Here is a 20168-nt window from a genome sequence, read left to right on the forward strand (position 1 = left end):
TTAATTTCATTCGGATTGTGATGCTGCAATCCGATGTCATCGAAATATTATCTATTGAATTGTTGTAGCACTATCTTTATAGATTCTTGGAAAAGAACAGTGCCTAATTCTCACTATATTGAAATTTGACTTTAATCGAGACAGAGCATGCAAGAAAAATTTGTTAATGATTTAATCATTTCAGTAGTCTAGAAAGTCATTTCAATTGATAAGGGAAGAAAATTGAAAGAATAATGTCTAAATTATTTTCTTCAACATAGATGAGAGGATATCTCCCGTCCCAACTTTTTTTTTATATGAATAAATATGACGTTATTCAATGCGGTAATTACAGAACATTATTGATGAATTCTGTTTAGATCAGCCGAAGTTAAGGAAATCAAGATATCTGAAATTATCGTTTCAAAATACATAAAGTAAAAGAAAAAAGTTTTCAGTTGTTTACTTAACATTGACGATTTTGTGACTAGTGAGCATAATGGCAGGACCTTTAGATATTTCCTAGAACATGCCCACTTGTACATCACACTGGGTCGACACTCTTGCTACCTGACAAGGGATCGCCATAAAATCATTTGACTTTTCACTAACGTCCATAATGACGAACTGCCAGTGGGTCAGATATTTTTGTATATTTTCAAATCGTTTGCGGAAGCACTAGAAATGTTGCTAAAAATCGGAAAAAAATCACACAGTCATTTGAACTAATGAGCTCTCGTTTCTATAAACTTGCCAATTGAAATTCGGACCAAATGTTTTTTGAGCCTGCCTAATGAACAGCGAGGAGTGAAGCGGGGACTATCAGGTTGCAAGGAAGGTCTGCTTGGCGATCGCTGCGTATTGCGCGATTCGAAGCAGTACCATCACAATTTGTCAGTTGCCTGGATCGACTATCGCAAGGCATTCGATAGCACGAGTCATGAACTCATTTTCCTACTATTGGATTGCCTTGCGGTAGAGGACCACATAGTGAGGGGTATCAAAAATATTGCACCATTTTGGAGAACGCGCTTCACCATAACATCTGGTGAGGGTAAGCTGACTTCGAGGTTGGTGCAGTATAGGAGAGGAGGCTTTCAGGGTGATACTCTGAGTCCTCTATTATTTTGCATCTCACTAATGCCGCTATCTGTTGCGCTGCGTTGTGTTGNGAGGCAGTACCATCGCAATTTGTCAGTTGCCTGGGTCGACTATCGCAAGGCATTCGATAGCACGAGTCATGAACTCATTTTCCTACTATTGGATTGCCTTGCGGTAGAGGACCACATAGTGAGGGGTATCAAAAATATTGCACCATTTTGGAGAACGCGCTTCACCATAACATCTGGTGAGGGTAAGCTGACTTCGAGGTTGGTGCAGTATAGGAGAGGAGGCTTTCAGGGTGATACTCTGAGTCCTCTATTATTTTGCATCTCACTAATGCCGCTATCTGTTGCGCTGCGTTGTGTTGGAGGGTACCAAGCCGGAAAACCCGGTGATAGGAGGCATCAGGTCAGTCATGTGTTTTACATGGATGACCTGAAGTTATTTGCCTCAGGAGAGCGGCAACCCAAGCTTCAGCTTGATACTGTCACAATGTATTCACGTGCGGTCGGCATGAGTTTCGGATTGGACAAGTGCGCCGTCTTCCATATGAAGAGGGGGCAAGGTTGGTGGCGAGGTGGATGATCTTCAACTTGTGGACGGAAGCGTCATACATCATCTTGGCGCCGAAGAGTCGTATCGATATCTTGACTTCAATCAGCGTTCCGTAGTGGAAACTGTGGAAGTCCGATATTCCTCGCGGAAAGAGACTCTCCGCGAGGAATATCGGCGGCGGCTCAGGAAAGTTTGGAAGTCCGAACTTTCCGGCAAGAATAAAGTCGCAGCAACGAACATGTTCGCTGTCCCGGTGCTTCTTTACTCCTTTGGTGTTCTCAAATGGAGTAGATTTGAGCTGGAGCAGCTGGACAGAGATACCCGCAAGCTGATGAACATTCATAGGAGTCTCCATCCACGTTCTTCGACTCTGCGGTTGTATTTTCCGCGAGAGTGTGGAGGACGAGGACTTCTCAGTTTGGAGGCTCTTCATGATCGTCTAGTCCTCGGTTTAGCTAGTGACGTCATGAATGGCTTGGATCCACACTTGGAGTTCGTGCATGATCATGAGCTCCATGGGGTTCAAGCCTTTCTATACAAGGCAGCGGATACGGCAGCGGCTTCCCTTGGTTTGGAATTTCGTCGCGGGCGGGATGGCCAGTTAGCTAGTGATTCATTAGCCATCATGGCCAAACCTCGGCGTAGAGCGACCATCAAGGCGGCGGAGCAGTCCACCTTGCTCCGCCAGCACGTTGATAGGTCCGTGCATGGTATATTCTCCCGCCATGTGGAAGAGCAGAGTCTTTCCGTCCAGCTGACATTCGCCTTCTTGAAGTCAGCTGGCTTGATGTCTGAAACTGAGGGTTTCATCTGCGCGTGTCAGGATGGCGTGATAAACCCTTTTGTCTATCGAAGTCGTGTTATGGGGGTGCACGTTCCGGATACTCTATGTCGGATTTGCAAGCAATCCCTGGAAACTCTGATGCATCTTTTGTCGGCTTGTCCGACTTATGCAATCACGAGTTATATCCACCGTCATAATGCGGCTTTGAGAGTGCTGTATTATCATTTGCGGCACTCTTATGGGATAGACAGAACGCCGGTGCTGCCTTACGCTCCAGGAGATATTGAGTCCATTGTCGTGAACGAGAGGTGTAAGATTTACTGGAACTTCTCGTTCGCGATTGTCAGGCCATTCGTTGCGACGAAACCTGACATCGTCCTCTTCGATTTTGATGACAAAATCATCTATGTCATTGAGTTCTCAGCTCCGGCTGAGAGCAACATCACAGTGAAAGAAGAGGAGAAGCGGCTCAAATACCAGTCACTCCTGTTTGAGCTACGTCAAATAAATCGGGGATTTAAAGTAAATTTGGTTGTCCTGATAATTGGCTCTCTTGGGAGAATGAAAGAGTCATTCATATTTGCGCTGAACACCATCCCTGCATGTAGGCGTCAAGCCTTCATTTTGGCTGGCCAAATACAGAAGGCGGTTATTCTCGGATGCCTCCGTCTACTTAGATAGCACGATTCTGGACTGCAGTAGAGCTCACCCTCTTTTTGGAGGGAGCGCTACTGTAGAGCGATTAGGAAAAGTTTGCATCGCTTAGCTTGCTGGGCGGTCTTCGAGGTGAAGTCGGAACCCTCGAGGATCGTTCAGCGATCTCATTTACGAGTGTAGAATAATAATAATAATAATGATAATAATAATAATAATGATAATAATAATAATAATGATAATAATAATAATAATAATAATAATGATAATAATAATAATAATAATAAAGCCCGGGTTTGGAATGAAAAGTTCCAGACTTGAATAATACCAATTTTTCAGTTTATTGTTCAGAAACGATTTGTAGTTATATAAAAGAAAAAAAACGGAAGGAGAGTGAGAATTTGATCGATGCCAAAAAAAGCTTATGAAAAATAGAAAATTAATATACTGATTTCTATTCTGAATTTATGGTTTTGATGAAAATGTGACGAATGGCCAAAATGAACAGATTGTTTTTGTAAATTTTATACGAACCAATAGTTCAATTAATCCAAAGTAATTTTGCGAATTTTCCTCGATATTTTGATAATAGTTTTTTTTACATTTTCACTTATATTTAGCTCAAGTTAGAAGGTTTTCTTCACTAAATTATGGTACTATGATTATGTTCTTAAATTGATCAACATATTTCATAATTGTATCCTTACACAGTGAAATTCACGAAAACGTAATAGGTATTAGGTGTATAACTTAATCTTTCCCGTTTTTTCATTGAGTACACTATCTTATTAAAAATTTAAATATTTAGGCGCCCGTTTACGATTTTGATGAGTGAACCTCGTAGGTTTAAATATGCTATATGCTAGGCCTGGAAGAGCTGTATATCTTCACAAGATAGTAGTACACTTGATCGCGACCGATACACAGTACATTCGGCACTGTGTTCTCTACGAGTTCCAACAAAGTGAAAAAGCCATTGAAGCTGGCAATTCGATTTATTCTATTCTCGGAAGTAATATTGTATCTTATGATACGTGTAAATATTGGTACAGACGCTTTAAAAATAGTGATTTCGATCTCAGTGACCAGGAACGTCCTGGACAGCCTTTGAAATTGGAAGATTCTTAATTACAAAAATTACTCGATAAAGACTCAACGCAAACCCAAAAAGAGCATGCAGCTCAGCTTGGAGTTACACAAACCGTAGTCTCTAAACGATTATACGCAATGGGAAAAATACAAATGGTAGAAAGATGGGTTCCACTCGAGCACGATATTTCGAGCATTGATCTAGTAGTCATATATTTTATAATGTAACATGTATTTTTAATAAAAAAATGGAAAAATTAAGTTATACACCCAATATTTGGATAATGTTGGTGATCAAAATACTTAAAAAATGTGAAAATGTTTGTCGGTAATTAGGTCCCATGATGGTGAAGTGTGTGTAGGAAACATAATTACTGTTTTTTTACGCGAGTGATTCGACCGCGATTTTTGTGTTGCAATGGGTATCAAAACAGAGGATCTAGTGACAGTTTTAATCCAAGAATTACCCAATAATTATGTTGCTCACTCCTCTCAGACATCATTGCCGACCTCCTGAAGGTCATAACCTGTTGATTTATGTACATATCATTTTTTTTTATCAATTTTTATCCCCACAATTAGGATACCTGTGAAATGATTTTTACGCTAGGAAATCCCTAGGGGAAACATGGGAAAGGGGGTGCGGATAGAGAATGAGGAGGCGGGGGAGGCGAAAAAGAGGGGTCAAAATTAGTACACCCGGGCCTTAAAAGTTGAAACTCCCCTCTTTATTGTATAGATTATTTCGGTGCATCTCCGCCATATGGCGACACCTTCGCATTCTCATTCGACATTTTTTCTGTGCGACGTTTTTTCCTAACGTCTCGATATCTACAATAGCATCATAGCTAATGAATTTGTGCTAATCATGGAAAGGGTCAGTATGATATATAAACGCCGGTCAATAGGACAAGCTCTCGGGTCTATATATGGCGACGATGGCGTACTTGAGGGATTGAGACGTGAGTTCACATCACAAAAGTCTGAGAGAAAAAATATATCTTGATGATCATAAAAGCAAAGAATTTCTGAATTTTTGTACCATATTTCAATTGCATATCAATGACTCATTCATTCTATTTTCCCCAGTACCGAGCAAACCGCTGAGGTTGACAGCTTATGGCATAAACTCATCATCAATTGAGCTTTCATGGTCGGAGCCAGAAAACAAGAATGACATAATACATGGGTATCGTGTATACTATATGCACTCCAATTTGACCGAGGTCCAAACATTGAAAAAAAATAATGAGACAATCGAGTTTGTGCTGAACGAATTGGGTAAGCTAATTAATAATGATCTCACTGAAAAATGCCGTGTGACGGACGGCGGAGCACGATATGAATAAGACATCTGAAAGGACAAAGTGGTTAGTTGTCGGATAGCTCAATTGAGACAGCAACCGATCCATTATTGGAAGGTCCGGGTTCGAATCCTAGTTTGGATTATTCATTTTTCAGTAAATTTTTCTTATAAATTAATATTGATAATTATGCTGGTTCCCCTTCTACCTACTCCAAAATCCTATCTAAGAATATCCCGTGACGTTACCGGCTATGCAACGCTATGTAAACTCCCGTCTTTGAGAGGAAGTTGTCCCTGAGTCATATAAAAAAAGAAAGGGCAGTCGCATTTGTACCCCCACATTTGTCCATATCCACACTTCTCCAGAGTCTGGTGACTAGTGAGATACACTTGTCCAAGATCTCGCTTGTCCAAAATAAGGACAGCTATTTACCGATGACGGCGTGGTGAGCACCGTAATAATATGGACGACCGATGGTTTACCCGTTCAAACTTATTGAAACCTATATATTGTAGCTGACATTAGTAGTTTCCTTTCGATTCATTCATTTCTGCATTGTTTTTTATTATTGTACTACATGTCCCGATGTTGTGGGTTTTTAAAGCAACTTGAAGACTTGTAAAGTAATTAAATAAAGCGCGAACGATAAACCATCGTATGGTCATGTTTCTTAGTGCAGACGATGCCCACCAGGCGTAAGTTGTTCCTATGCACACTTTTCCATGACACTTTTTATCAGTGAAATAGTGTCGGTACAGTAGGAATGACATAGCTTTTATCCATCCTTGACTTGAATTATTATCTGATCGGCAGATGGAAAGAGGGTAGCATTGGTTTTTTATCAGGAGTATAATAGAGGAAGGTAATGTCAAGTGTCCCCAAAAGTATTTTCTCTCCACGGCGCGAGGCGTCGCTTCAATAGCTCCTCCGATCCTCACTACGGTTTTTCTATTCCCTTTCTCTTTACTCCTCAGTTGCCTTTCTGCCCCGATTGGCGCCAAACCGTCGTGTGTACGTAGTGCATACCGGGGCTGGGCAATTAAAATACCACCGGTATTTTACCAAGGTTTTTACATGTAAATAAACAAATAATTTACAAAGTATGCGTGATTGAGAACAGCACAGTTGTTCTGACGCGAGAACAACCCCGTTGACAGGGCGGTCGAGCTCCCGTGTTATGTGCAAGTCTTGCAAGGGTCAAACATCGCAATGGTCATATCTCGCGAGGATCAACTACCGCAAGGATCAACCCTCGCAAGGGTTGAACGTTACAATGGCTAAACGACAGAGGTAGGCAGGACAATCTTAAAGGTCAAACGACAACAAGCGGCACCCGAGGAGTAGAAAGGACAATCACAAGGTTCCAACGATGATAAGAGTCAGCTGGGAGAGGCAGTCAGAACAGTCACAACGAACCAACGATTATGAGGGTCAAACAAAAGGAGTAAAAAGGAAAATCGTCAAGGGTCTAACGGAAGACCTGATCCTCGCGCGGTATAACCCTTGCAACGACTGAACCTTGCCACGTTGGTCCTTTGTGAGGTACGACCATTACTACGTTTGACCCTCACAGGGCAGGACCCGTGCAACCTTTGACCCTCGCGAGGTATGACCCTGTCGATATTTGATCCTCGCGCGGCATGATTTTTGAGAGGCATGACCTTCATGACATTTGACGCTTGCAAGGTATGGCCGTCGTGACGTTTGACCCTTGGTAGGTATAACCCTCGTGCAATTCAGTCCCGAGAGTTATTGCACTGACAGTCGGGTAAGAGGTTTTCTACTAGTAATATACCGTTTTCACAATTTGTAGCAAAATTATCAATATTCTACTATAAACCGTAGAAAACCCGGATGTTCAGTGAATGACCCAATCTTGGTGCACGCCAATGCAATCGAACGCGGTCAGAGAACAATTAGACGTTACCGGAATCATCGAAATCTTCAAACATTCAGCCTTCCATTATCACGAGACGACAATGAAGGGTGAAATATTAAGGTGCATAATACTTATGGATGAAACTTGACTGATTATTTCACACTTCGTCTCTCATGGAGATGGTATTCTTGCATTTTATAAATTATATTGTACTTAACCAAACAAAAATTATCGAATTATTAAATTATAATTATTAAAGCTTTGAACTGTGCAAGATTTTTTTTTCTTTTTACATCCTCATTTTTTCAGCGGGGAACAACCTTTCATGAGCTATCAATTTCTAATCACTCGAATTGATTATTAGGGATTCAGTCGATAATTTTGAAATATGACGAATAACAAAGTATTTTGAATTTTAGTAAACGTTGAAAAAAATTCTTCAATCAATTTATATTCCCTTCAGTAATGATGTATTAATTATATAGAAATGTATTACTATGGAAGAACCTGTGGTTTAGAGGGAAGATAGAAGAAACGCTGGAGTGAGTGGAGAACATCTAAGTATAGTGGAGAAGGGGAAGCCCAACGTCCGGCCCTCTTACAGCGTAGTTCAGGAATACTTTGGGGGATAGGTTAGGGATAAATGCTTGATATTACCTTCCTCTATCATAACTTCGATGAGGTTCTCCTCATCGAAGAAAAAAAAAATTCTGAGAGAATTAGAATTTAGAGAGAAAAAATTTTCGCTTCACCCAGCCGGGAATTGAACCCGGATCTCCCAGATACGTGCCGGGCACTCTTACCGACTAAGCTGCCGGGACCCACAGAAATTCACTCTCAAATTCATCTCATACACCGCCTAACCTCCTTTAGGCATTAAAGAATTCTAAGAGAATTAGAATTTAGAGAGAAAAAATTTTCGCTTCACCCAGCCGGGAATTGAACCCGGATCTCCCAGATACGTGCCGGGCACTCTTACCGACTAAGCTGCCGGGACCCACAGAAATTCACTCTCAAATTCATCTCATACACCGCCTAACCTCCTTTAGGCATTAAAGAATTCTAAGAGAATTAGAATTTAGAGAGAAAAAATTTTCGCTTCACCCAGCCGGGAATTGAACCCGGATCTCCCAGATACGTGCCGGGCACTCTTACCGACTAAGCTGCCGGGACCCACAGAAATTCACTCTCAAATTCATCTCATACACCGCCTAACCTCCTTTAGGCATTAAAGAATTCTAAGAGAATTAGAATTTAGAGAGAAAAAAAAAATTTCCGCTTCACCCAGCCGTGAATCGAACCCGGGTCTCGCAGATACGCGCCGGGCACTCTTACCGACTAAGCTACCTGGAACCACAGAAATTCACTCTCAAATTCACTTCATACACCGCCTAACCTCCTTTAGGCATTGAAGAATTCTAAAAGAATTAGAATTTAGAGAATGTGGCTAAACCTGAGACGTGATTTGAATCGAGGAGACACTTCAAAGTGCCCGGACCCCCGTGAATTTTAGAATCCATCTAAGTGATTAACAGGGGACTACTCAGAGAACTTTTGGGGTTGGACAATGAATTGTCCAGCTAGCATCAGTGTGACACAGTAGAGTTTACATCTATTCTTCACATTCTTCATATCTATTGTGATACTACATCTATTCTAAGGGACCTTTCTTCTCCCGAGTATTTCGACTTAGGAAAGTTTCAGGGTTATTTAGTCTAGTCAAATTAGATGCAAAAATTGTCTAACTGGAAAATTATTTCACTGGGGATGAAAAAATTTCAATTCGATAGATGAAAATGTCCGGAATAACATATTAAAATGATCAAAAATAGATCGGTGCATAAAATATTTTGAAAAATAAAAAACGAACGATTTTTTTTGGGGTTAATGACAAAAACATTCGTAGTTTCAAAACAAAACATTCGACCAAACTCAATGGATTGAAAAAAAAACCAAAATACCCAATTGTAGACGTGAAAATTCCACACAAAAATATGTGAAACGATGTTCTAGGATGAATTGTTTGTTCGTAAAAAATGTCGAAAATTTTTTTAACTCCAATTTAGTGATACTTCCAGCGTCTTTCCCGAAACTGCACCCCGTTCGGTGTGCGCCCGTCAATGGAAAGCGCGGTATGCGCAGATTCAAATCTACATTTACTCGATTATTCAATCAGTTGCGTGACGATTTTGCGATTTTCCGTCCTCAAATCCAATGAATTATTTTGAAAATTCAGAGAAGCACAGAAATGTAGGTGCATAATTTTTTTTTGTATAGAGACGCTTTACTACTAATGTCAATTTGTAATGAAATATTGAAGTAATGAAAGGGCATGAATAGGCCACCTTTATAATTATGATTCACATGATAAGACACGGTCAGTTTTTGGGATCGAGATAAGCGGCAGCGTATCGGCCAAGAAAAGTTTTGACTCCGATTGTACCAAACATCAGGCCGATCGCTGCCGTGTGTCTATACACGAAGCAACTACCCCCTCCACTACCTCCGAATCATATCCATTAAATAAAATACAAACGTGACGAGCTACATGAAAAATACTCTTAGTTACATTATATAAATTGGCCACAAGCTTCTCATTGATGTAACTATTTTTTTGTTCGAAGCAATATTTAAAAAAATACGCGCATAGCAACGGGTTCATATGCACATTCTCGCATTTCACATCAACTCCTATCATTTTTTTGTTACGGAGTTGGTAGAAGTGCAATACAACCACACGCACCAAGGAGGGAAGCCCGGGCATTTACAAATTGAATATGGTGCATGAATGATGAATTCCATAGATATTTTTCACTCGAGTTTCGTGCACAAATGAATTATCGAAGCAGCAAATTCAGTCGGAAAATCTTGAATAAATAATTAAAAGTCGGTGCAAATAACGACTGTGGAATAGAACTATTTGTTTTACTTCGATTGTCAATTGGAAAGATGATTTATCGTGTGAAAAAGAAATGAGCCGAATTGAATTGAAAATGAAAAAATTTGCAGGATATAAAAACGATTCCTTGTTTAATTTGAAAAAAATAATGAAATCTTCCTAAAAAAAGAAAAACACATGTTTTTGTAAAAAAACTGCGCCAAGAAAAAGTTTTGTTTGGTTCTTACGGGGAAGTAGAAATTTGTGAAAAATACAAAGAAATGAAAAAGAAAGCCAAGTCAGCAATGTCGAATAAACAAAAATAATGCACAATCAGATTTCTATAAGAGAAATAGTTTCAAATCGAATGAGGATTTAAAAAAAATTCTTGATGAAATAAAAAATTAGTAGAAGGAGGACCAACGTTCTTGGCGCGGAGTTTTTCAACTCATTGTCTAGTATCAATCTAATTCTCCATCTTCTGATCCGCGCCAAGGACGTTGGTCCTCCTTCTACTAATTTTTTATTTCATCAAGAATTTTTTTAAAATCCTCATTCGATTTGAAACTATTTCTCTTATAGAAATCTGATTGTGCATTATTTTCGTTTATTCGACATTGCTGACTTGGCTTTCTTTTTCATTTCTTTGTATTTTTTTAAATCTACTTCATCTGTATAAATAAACAGCATGCTACAATACCATGGATTGTGAACATCGTTTAAGCAATGATCTCGTTTTCTAATACTTCTCAGAATTATCGTTTACCGCGACGAACTTGCAAAACTTGGATAAATATTCAAGTTTTACCTTAACTTGTAAATGAATTTCTGAGGATAATTAATTCGCAGTAATTAAGAGTGATAATTAGTAAAGAATGAAAACTCGAATTTTTATGAGTTCTAAGGATCTGATTTGATAAAACAACTTCACCAATTAACTTCAAACTCTTCTAGGGGAATATTCAAAACTTTATTTTGTTTGTAAATTAGTCGTTGATGATAAGCTGGGAATTTGCTAACTTTAATGCCAGTGGATTCATCAATCAACTTTTGGAATAATTGTTAATTTTACATTAATGGATAAGAATAGAATAGAAGAGAATATGCGCGGCTGGTCACTTGAAGCGCCCAGAGTCACCTAAATCATACGATCTTTTGTAACATCCACCTTAGTTTCGGTCAGTCACACAGCCCCAGCCCTGTGTTTCTCACTAGGCTAATAAGGCTGGTGACAGCCGCTTGTTGTAAGTTTTCTGGTTCCAGGAAAGCCTGGCCCCAGATTTTATAGTGACGGAGTGCTAATAGGGGGCATTCACATAAAATGTGGATGACGCCCTCCTTATCGCCTCCGCACAGTCTGCAGTCTTCTTGTTCTGCAAGTTTCATCTTGAACAGATGAGCTCTGAGAGCTGTATGACCCGTAAGGAGCCCTACTGCTACCCTCAGATCCCACTGTGCTAACTCCAGAAGCTTTCTGGTCCTAACTCTTAGTTGCCCTCTCATAAGCAGTTTCGCTTGTCTGCAGGTCGCAACTTTCTCCCAACGCCTGACATGATCCCGCTGGAAATGATCTTTAATAAGAGTTTTTCCCACTGCGAAGGGCATGCCAAGCAGGCCGTGTGAGGGCACACTTTCTGTACCCTCCTTGGCCAGCTTATCTGCCTCTTCATTACCCAGAATCCCATGGTGACCTGGCACCCAGGTTACGGTGACCCGGTTGTTTTTACCCAGTGTGTCCAATGCCTGCATGCATTCCCACACCACCTGTGACTCAGTAGTGGGTTTTTCCAGGGCGTGTATCGCCGCCTGGCTGTCACTGCAGATGAATATTTTCATCTTTTTTGTGTCTCTCGCGTTCAGATACTCTGGACACTTAAGTATGCCCAGCATCTCTGCTTGAAAGACGGTTGAATGATGGCCCAGCGGAAAACTCTCTCCGAAGCCATCTTTCAGACGGTAGATGCCTGCCCCAAAACTTTCATTGAAGCCAGAGCCGTCCGTAAACCAGTAGTCCTCTCTTGGTCCTGGTTTACGTTTCGAGTCTAGCCACTCCTGTCTGGGTGGTATACTCGTTCTGAAAGTTTTCCTGATCTGATACTTCCTAGGAATCCTATCCGTCTTACCTATGAAGGGTCGATCGTTGATTAGGCTAAGCCTTGTATGGCCTTTGCTCTTCATCTTCCATTCTAGTTGGCACCTTAGTCTATATGCAGTTGTGGTAGCACAACTCACAACCCTAAGGTCGAGGGGTGGGATACTGAGTGCTATTTCTAGCGCCTCAGTAGGTGTCGATTTCATGACTCCTGTTGCAGCCCTCAGGAAGGTTCCCTGTAGGCTTTTCAACAGGTTCCTTGTTTCCGTCTTACTCACTCTCGGCCATCAGACGACCGCAGCGTATAACAGTCTCGGAAGTAGAACCATTTGGTAGAGCCAGAGCATCCTTTTAGGATTGAGTCCCCATATCCTGCCCACAGCTCTTCTGCATGCCCACATAGAGGCAAAAACTTTATTTCTCTGTATACAGATATGTTCTTTCCAGCTAAGTTTATTATCCAGGAGGACACCCAGATATTTCACTCTGCTGGTGTAATTTATCTCCGAGCCATTTAGCTTCAGAGGTTTTCTACTTCGGAGGTCTTCTGCCGTTCAGCATGTGTTGTGTCCAAGCAATATGATAGTCTTGGATACCTGTCGTTCTTCCATGGCTTTCTCTATAGCCGGATTCGAAGTGCTGTCAAAAGCCCCCTCAATATCCAGAAAGGCGCCCATGGCAAAACCCTTGACCGCCAGTTGTCCCTCAATCAGTCCCACCAGGTGATGTAAGGCGGTATCTGTTAATCTTCTCTCCCTGTATGCATATTGACAGGGGGAGAGGAGTCTGTCAGCCAAGGGCCCGGCCTTGATGTGTCTATCCACCTCTCCGGGGTCTTCAGGATGAAGGATGTGAGGCTCATAGGACGGAAGTCCCTTGGTTTTATATAACCGGTTTTTTCAGGTTTGGGAATGAATACTATCCTAGTCTCATTCCACACACTAGGAACATGTTTCAGGGCTATACTAGCTCTGAGTATCTTGGTTAGGGGTCCCGTGATAGTCTCTATCCCTTCCTGTAATAGGGCTGGGTAGATCCCGTCTGGTCCCGGTGCCTTGAAGGGTTCAAAGGTTTTGATGGCCCACTTGACCCCCCAGGGCTGCACTACTTTATTTGCCAATGCCCAATCATGGGTTTCGTAGACATCCCTCTGATTTTGCATTGTTTCTTTATCTCTCTCCTGGGCCTGTATGAAGCCTGGAAAGTGGGTGTTCATTAGGAGTTTCAGAGTCTCTCCCATGGTTTCCGTGTGGCTGCCATCTGGTGCCTGTAGGCTCCCTAGATATGGAGTCTTGTTTGTTCCAAGGATTTTTGCCAGCCTAGAGGTCTCCGATTGACTCTCCACATTGCTTGTGAAAGCCCTCCAGCAGTCCTCTTTGGCTGCCTTTATTGCCTTGTTGTAATCTGCGAGCAAGCCTCTGTAAGTTTTCCATGCGTCTTCCTTACGGGGGCCCGCTCTCATGTTCTTAGCTTTGTTAAAAGCTTTTCTAGCTTTGCCCCTCAGCCCACCGAGCCTCTCTGACCACCAAGGAGTCTCAGTGGGCTGCCCTTTCGGGATAAGCTTGCAGTTTGTCTCGAAGGAGTCCATGATGGCCTGGTTTAGGGCAATCGAAGCCTCCTCCAGCTGCTTTTTGTTGTTAAATCTGAGGATGATATCCCTAAGATTGTCAGGTAGACTTTCTCAATAATGTCCCCAGTTTGTTCGTCTTGGGTTTCTTACCCATTCCGTTTCTCTCACTGTGCGGATGGACATTCTTATGGTTTGATAATCGGACGCTGAGAGTTCCTTTGAGACCCTCCAGTCTCCAATCATGTCTGCCACTCTATCCGTCCCCAGAGTGATATCTATGACCTCCTGTCGTCTCCGATCTATGAAGGTAGGTTCTGACCCCCTATTAAGGATGTTTAGACCGGCCCCCATTATGAATTCCTGGAGGCTTTCCCCCCTGCCGTTAATGCCGGTGCTCCCCCATGCTACATGGTGCGAGTTGGCATCACAACCTAGCAGGAGTTCAAGTCCCCTTTCCTTCACATGGTTGCATAGGTCCTTTACTTTTTTCGAAGGAGGTGGTTCAGCCGAGTCATAGGGCATGTAAACTGACCCTACAACCAAGCTCATTTCCTCGCCTTGTCCCAGGCCCAGATCCACTTGTGCCACAGCCAGGTCTCCCTCACTAGCCTGTGAACAGAAGAAAGAGTCTAGTCCTTTATTAACAACACAAGATGTAATTTTTTCCTGAGTGTTTGCGTGATAGATTCTGTCACAACCACTGAGGTTCTTAATGGCATTGTCCACTATCCATGGTTCTTGGATCAATGCTATGACAGTCTGCATCCCAGCTAAGGCCGAACGAATCTATTCTTGTGCTTCTGCGTTAATTTTTCCAAGTTTAAAGGTGAAAAGAAGGCAGTGCCTCAAGTGCTGCTTGTCGAACGACATTTTTATTCACTATGTTTTTTGAGGTTGTACTAATCACACCACAATCGGATTTAAATGGTTTTATAGTTCACAGATGGCGCTTCGAAACGCCGTTTATTGCGGGGAATTCTTTTAATTCAAATACGTATTTTGATCAGTTTAATCTAGGGGCCGAGAATTAATTTATACACCTTATACATGTGTCACGAGTGCTTCAGCAATTGCAAGTGTTTAGAAGTCGGGAAGAGGAATCGCTTCTGGACAGCGCGTAAAATAATCCGTAATCACCAATGTGTATTGATTCCCTGAAGAGAATTTGGGAACGGGTCCACGAATGGAGGAGGGTAGGGCAAAATGGACCAGGCAGGCAAAACGGACCGCAGGGCAAAATGGAACTTTGACGTGAAGATAATAATTTTTATGGAAAATTCATTCCTTCGATTCGGACACCCTTATTTACATTGACGTATTATAAATAATACATTAGGTGAAAAAGTGTGGGTTAAATCGTGAAAGTAGAATTGTAGAATGGCTTTGCGAAGGTCATACTTCACAAAAATCAGGCCGGGCGAACTTACAACGTCGTAACAGTCACGTCTCACGAGAGTTAAACGTGGCATGGGTTATCTTCATTCCCATATAGAAATTCAAGCGGAGATGCGGCTGAAACTCCGCTCGCGTACCCGAACCGATCGCTCAGCCCCTGCTTGACTAAATAGCAAGTGAGGATTGAGCGGAGAGATTTCTAACCAGGTTATCAGGTTAATTGATCGGTTTGTAGATCAATCCTTTTTGATGAGGGGCCTGAATCATTCGTAAAGAGAAAATAATCCTTATTTTGAAGTGAAATTTCCTTGTTTCACGCAACTCATGATTTTAGAATATAATGAGCGGAACTTCTTGAAACAAGTGAAAAAGTCATTTGTTTCAAGAGACTTTTCCTTAAAATAATCGAGAGAATTTCTAGTTGTTGTTACTTCAATAGTACATTCAATACATATCTATTCTTGATTCAAGGGATTTCTTGTGCTTGGATCAAGAACATTCTTATTCTCATTGTGTGAATCATCACTAGATTCAAGTGATAAATGTTCTTGATTCAAACAATTATTTTCAAGCGACACTTGTCTCTTGATAATAATTGTCTCCAAATTTATTCTTTGTAATACCTAAGCGTAAATGGGGGTGTGCAAATCGAACAAATGAATTTTTTCAAAAAATATATTACTTTTATATCAGGGTTCCATTTTGCTCGAGGGTCCATTTTGCCCTGTGGCCCGTTTCGCCCGCGTGATCCTTTTTGCCATACCCTCCCTTATCTACCGCAATGCTTTCGAAAGGACTGCCAACATTATAAATTTGTAGTTGGGCTTTCCTTTGGGGACCATTTTTAGCAGCATAAATGGAATATTTCTTGCACCAAATTTCTACATCTCTCTTGCACGTTGCCCAGTAGAATCTCTCACGAATTCTAGCGAGAGTCTTATTAATCCCAAAGTGTCCACTTGTTGGATTGTCGTGAGCTTCAGAAAGGATCGTTGCAATTTGCTTCTTCGGAATGACCAATGGATATTTCATGGATGTATGATTTGTCGATTCCCAACGTTAGCATAGTTTCCCATTAAACAGTTCGAGTAAGTCCCAATACAGCAGATATAATTTCATTTCGACAGCTAGATGAGAAACTTTATGCCATTCTGGTCGACAATTCCCCTGCTTGCTCGTGATGAGTACTCGTAATACAGGATCTTCCATCTGAAGTGGCATCCAAGAACGCTATCGAGTTTACAAACTGTACGATAGACTAGCAATTGTCGATCTTCATTCTTGTTATTGATCCTCTTACGTTTTTTGCAATCACAAGGACGTCTTCACAGTGCATCAGCATTTCTATGCTGTCTTCCTGGGCGATGAGAGATCTTAAAATAAAAAATGAATAAAGCCTCTAACCATTTTGCCATTTGGTTTTCTGAATTCTTGAAAGTGAGTAATCATTTCAACGCCGCATGATCAGTCCGGATAAAAAACTTCCCACCCAAAAGATAATGCCTGAAATTTTCCACTGCCCTCACAACAACCAACAGTCCTTTTCGAGTGACGCAGTAATTCCTTTCAGATGGTTTGAGGCACTTACTGAAGTATGCCACTACCTTTCCTTCATCCCCATAGACCTGAAATAAGGTACCCCGAGAGTAAATTGAGATGCGCCATTATCGAGGATGAAAGGAATATTTGGAAAAGGTACAGTGAGAATCGGTGGAGATGTCAAGGCTGATTTCAATATTGTGAAAGCTGCTTGGCATTTTTCATTCCAGATAAAGGGATTCTCGATTTTGGTCAAATGGTAGAGAGGTTTTGTAATCAGAGCGACTCCTTCCACATATTTCCTATAATATGATCATAACCTCAAAAAACTCTGCAGAGCGAACTTCGACGTTGGAAGTGTCCACTCAATAATGGCTCTAGTTTTCTCTAGATCGCATTTGATACCGTCCCCCGAAATGAGGTGTCCAAGGAACCGAACTTCGGGCTGATAGAAAATGTTTTTCTTCGGATTAACCTTCAGATTTGCTTTCCACCACAATCTGTTACAAATTCATTGTTGTGAGAGAAGTCTTCGAAGCTCTTGCCGAAAATAAAGATGTCATCTGGGTACACGACGCAAATTTTCTCAATGAGTCCTCTCAATCCCTCATTCATGATACGGATAAACGTAGCGGGGGCATTGCATGAACCAAAAGGCATCACAGTGAATTGCCATAATTCATTTCCAATTGCAAATGCAGTGATTTCACGAGCTTCAGGTTCCATTTCGATTTGCCAATACTCACTCTTGAGATCAATTGTGGAGAACAGTTTCGATCGAACAGTCGTATCAAAGATGTCCTCAGACCTGAGAAGTGGAATCGCGTTCTTCTTCGTCGTATCATTGATAGGATGATAATCCACGTAAAAACGAATCGAATTGTCGTTTTTTCTAACTAACGTGGCTGGAGATGCCCAAGGACTAGTACTAGGCTCGATTATTTTGTGTTTCACCATCGGCTCAATGAGGTCATTAATTTTGTCCCTGTACTGTAAAGGAATTCTCCGTGGAGGTTGTTCAATCGGTCGGGAATTTTCAAGAACGATGTTGTGTTTCGTGTTTTGATAGCATCCTAAATGTAATGATCTTGCAAAACTAGAATGAATTGGAGGCGTAACTCAAGAGGGAGAGAATAGTCATTCACTCCATTCTGTGACAATATATTCAACCCATATATTCATTTGTATACGTGACGCTGTTCCTTTTTTTGGGTTTCATGCTGTCTCTCTTCCTGTTTAATGAACCTTGTATGTTTTATACTGATTCGAAGGCCTATTGAATAAACTTCAAATTGACATGTAAATCAGTACATTCCGATCATTTTCCATCGAGTTATAGTGTAGCGGCTCGTTCCATCCACACATACACATACGCGCTGACCACGGTTATTGAGAAAAGATGATGGACGGCTGAACGAAAACACCATGCGCTGCCTCACTCGTACCTATTGTGTCACACGTATATTTCGGATTTATTCCATTTACAGAATTCGACTGCTCTGCGAATTGAGATACACCTCACCCGGACAGTCGGTTATGAACCTCTTACCGGATCACAACTTTTCTTTACTTTTATATATTCGTTAAACGTTTTATAAATATACTGTGATCAATTAACGTAATCGCATTTGTTAGTGAATTGAATCTTTCCACAACAATCTCAACTCCTATAATAGTACTCTTCTGCAAAAATTGGTTTTTCGTGCTTTTATTTCAAAATCACATTTGGCTGAATTTTTCTATTCTTTTGCGTCATATCAATCAAAATATTGGTATACCATCTTGAAGAGCATTATTTTTTCTTCAAATTGTAATGTATTGATCGCAATTTGGTTGAATTTTCATAAAGTTATTGGAGATTGTTACTCTTTTGGGCGTCATATTATACCCTAAAATTGGTTCTTTCCATCCATTGTAGCACCTTTGCACTTGACTAATGAGGATTTATTATGCACTAATTTGAAGATCTCAACAAGATCTATCAGTTATGTAGTTTACTGAATAAACTTTTAATTGAGAGGTGACACATTTAATATCAACAACTTTTCGCAAAGTTATACGATGTTTGTCAAAAATTGATTTTTCATGTTTTATTTGAAAATTCAAATTTGGCTGTATTTTTCTATCCTTTTAAGTGAAATCAGCGGAAAAAATATATGAATATATCATTATGAAGAGTACATTCGTTCTTCAATCTGTGATGTATTGAATTCGATTCGGTTGAATTACCATAAAGTAATCAAGATTGTTTCCCTTTCGAACGTCATGCCACACCTTGAAATTCGGCCTTTTTATCCATTATTGGGCTTTTGCACTGAAGCGATGAGTATTTATTACCCACTAATTTAAAGATCTCAAGAAGATCTTTGAAGTGACGTGTGATTTTTCTTCTTACATCCACTTGATCAATTGTCATGGGTGATTATGTGGCAATTCACGATTCCTTCAGCGTTTTTGTGCTGGATTGTTACCATTGCCACCAATATTCAGTGGCATTAATGAACTCAAGAATTAGTTGACTTTAAAAAATTGATTGAAGAATCAATTTCATGCAGCCTGGATAGCACGCGCGAAGCGTGCGTCTCACTTTGTCCGACAAAAATTATAACGGTGTTCATTGGCAAGCGAATTCCTAATTTAGTCACACCAAGAACGATGCCCATATACGCCAATTATGTTCTTTTTTCTCTCTTTTCTTTTCGTGAAACTTTTTTCTCACATCTTTAAATTTATGGAGGAAATCACTGTCCATAAAAATTATGGGGAAAAAATCGCAAAATGATCAAAATAAATTGCTATAAGGGAAGGTCGAACAAAGTGAACCACTGGGGTAAAACGGATACAGTGGTTAGTTATTTGGAGGTGTTGACTCCATGGCTATCTAGCGAACATTACAAACTAGTCAGAAACATTCGCAGTGCCACAAAAATGTAAAAACTAAGCAAAAAACACCTTTGTTTCACTTTGCCTCACCCTCCCCTAATTGCGGCAAATTTTTTCATTTGCTATAACGAACCGTACTTTCAACTAGTTAAGATTAGTTATTTTATCAATCATTGGCCAAGTGAATGGATACATAAGTAAAGGAATAGATTAATTTTGCAAGCAATGCTCGGTTGCCAAACAAATAAGTTTATCTACTCACATTTGTTTTCTTTCCATGACTCACTTATCCGTGTAGATGAGTAATTAATTATTCAGTCAACAAATTGCATCTTTAATCTAATTAGTAGGATGGATTATTATTGCTGAGATAAACACTAACTCACTTACAATTTGGAGTATTTCTGTTGAACAATTTTTGTCTCGTTATTGATTGCTGGTCCGTCATTGACCATTGTTC

General features: G+C 40.6%; 1 protein-coding gene across 2 annotated transcripts in view; it reads left to right on the forward strand.

The window, feature by feature from the left end:
- Positions 1 to 5257: 5257 nt before the first annotated feature.
- The window catches only part of LOC107042158 (tyrosine-protein phosphatase 99A-like), a 351194-nt gene continuing 336283 nt past the window's right edge, over positions 5258 to 20168 (forward strand). For both annotated transcript variants that reach the window (XM_015263070.1, XM_015263071.1), the window contains exon 1: positions 5258 to 5446. In XM_015263070.1, coding sequence (XP_015118556.1) covers positions 5371 to 5446 — 76 coding nt within the window. In that variant the 5' untranslated portion in view covers positions 5258 to 5370. The remainder of the gene's footprint in view (positions 5447 to 20168) is intronic.

The sequence above is a fragment of the Diachasma alloeum genome, unplaced genomic scaffold (genome assembly GCF_001412515.2).
Source record: "Diachasma alloeum isolate Michigan unplaced genomic scaffold, Dall2.0 Dall_scaffold_00427, whole genome shotgun sequence".
Lineage (NCBI taxonomy): Eukaryota > Metazoa > Arthropoda > Insecta > Hymenoptera > Braconidae > Diachasma > Diachasma alloeum.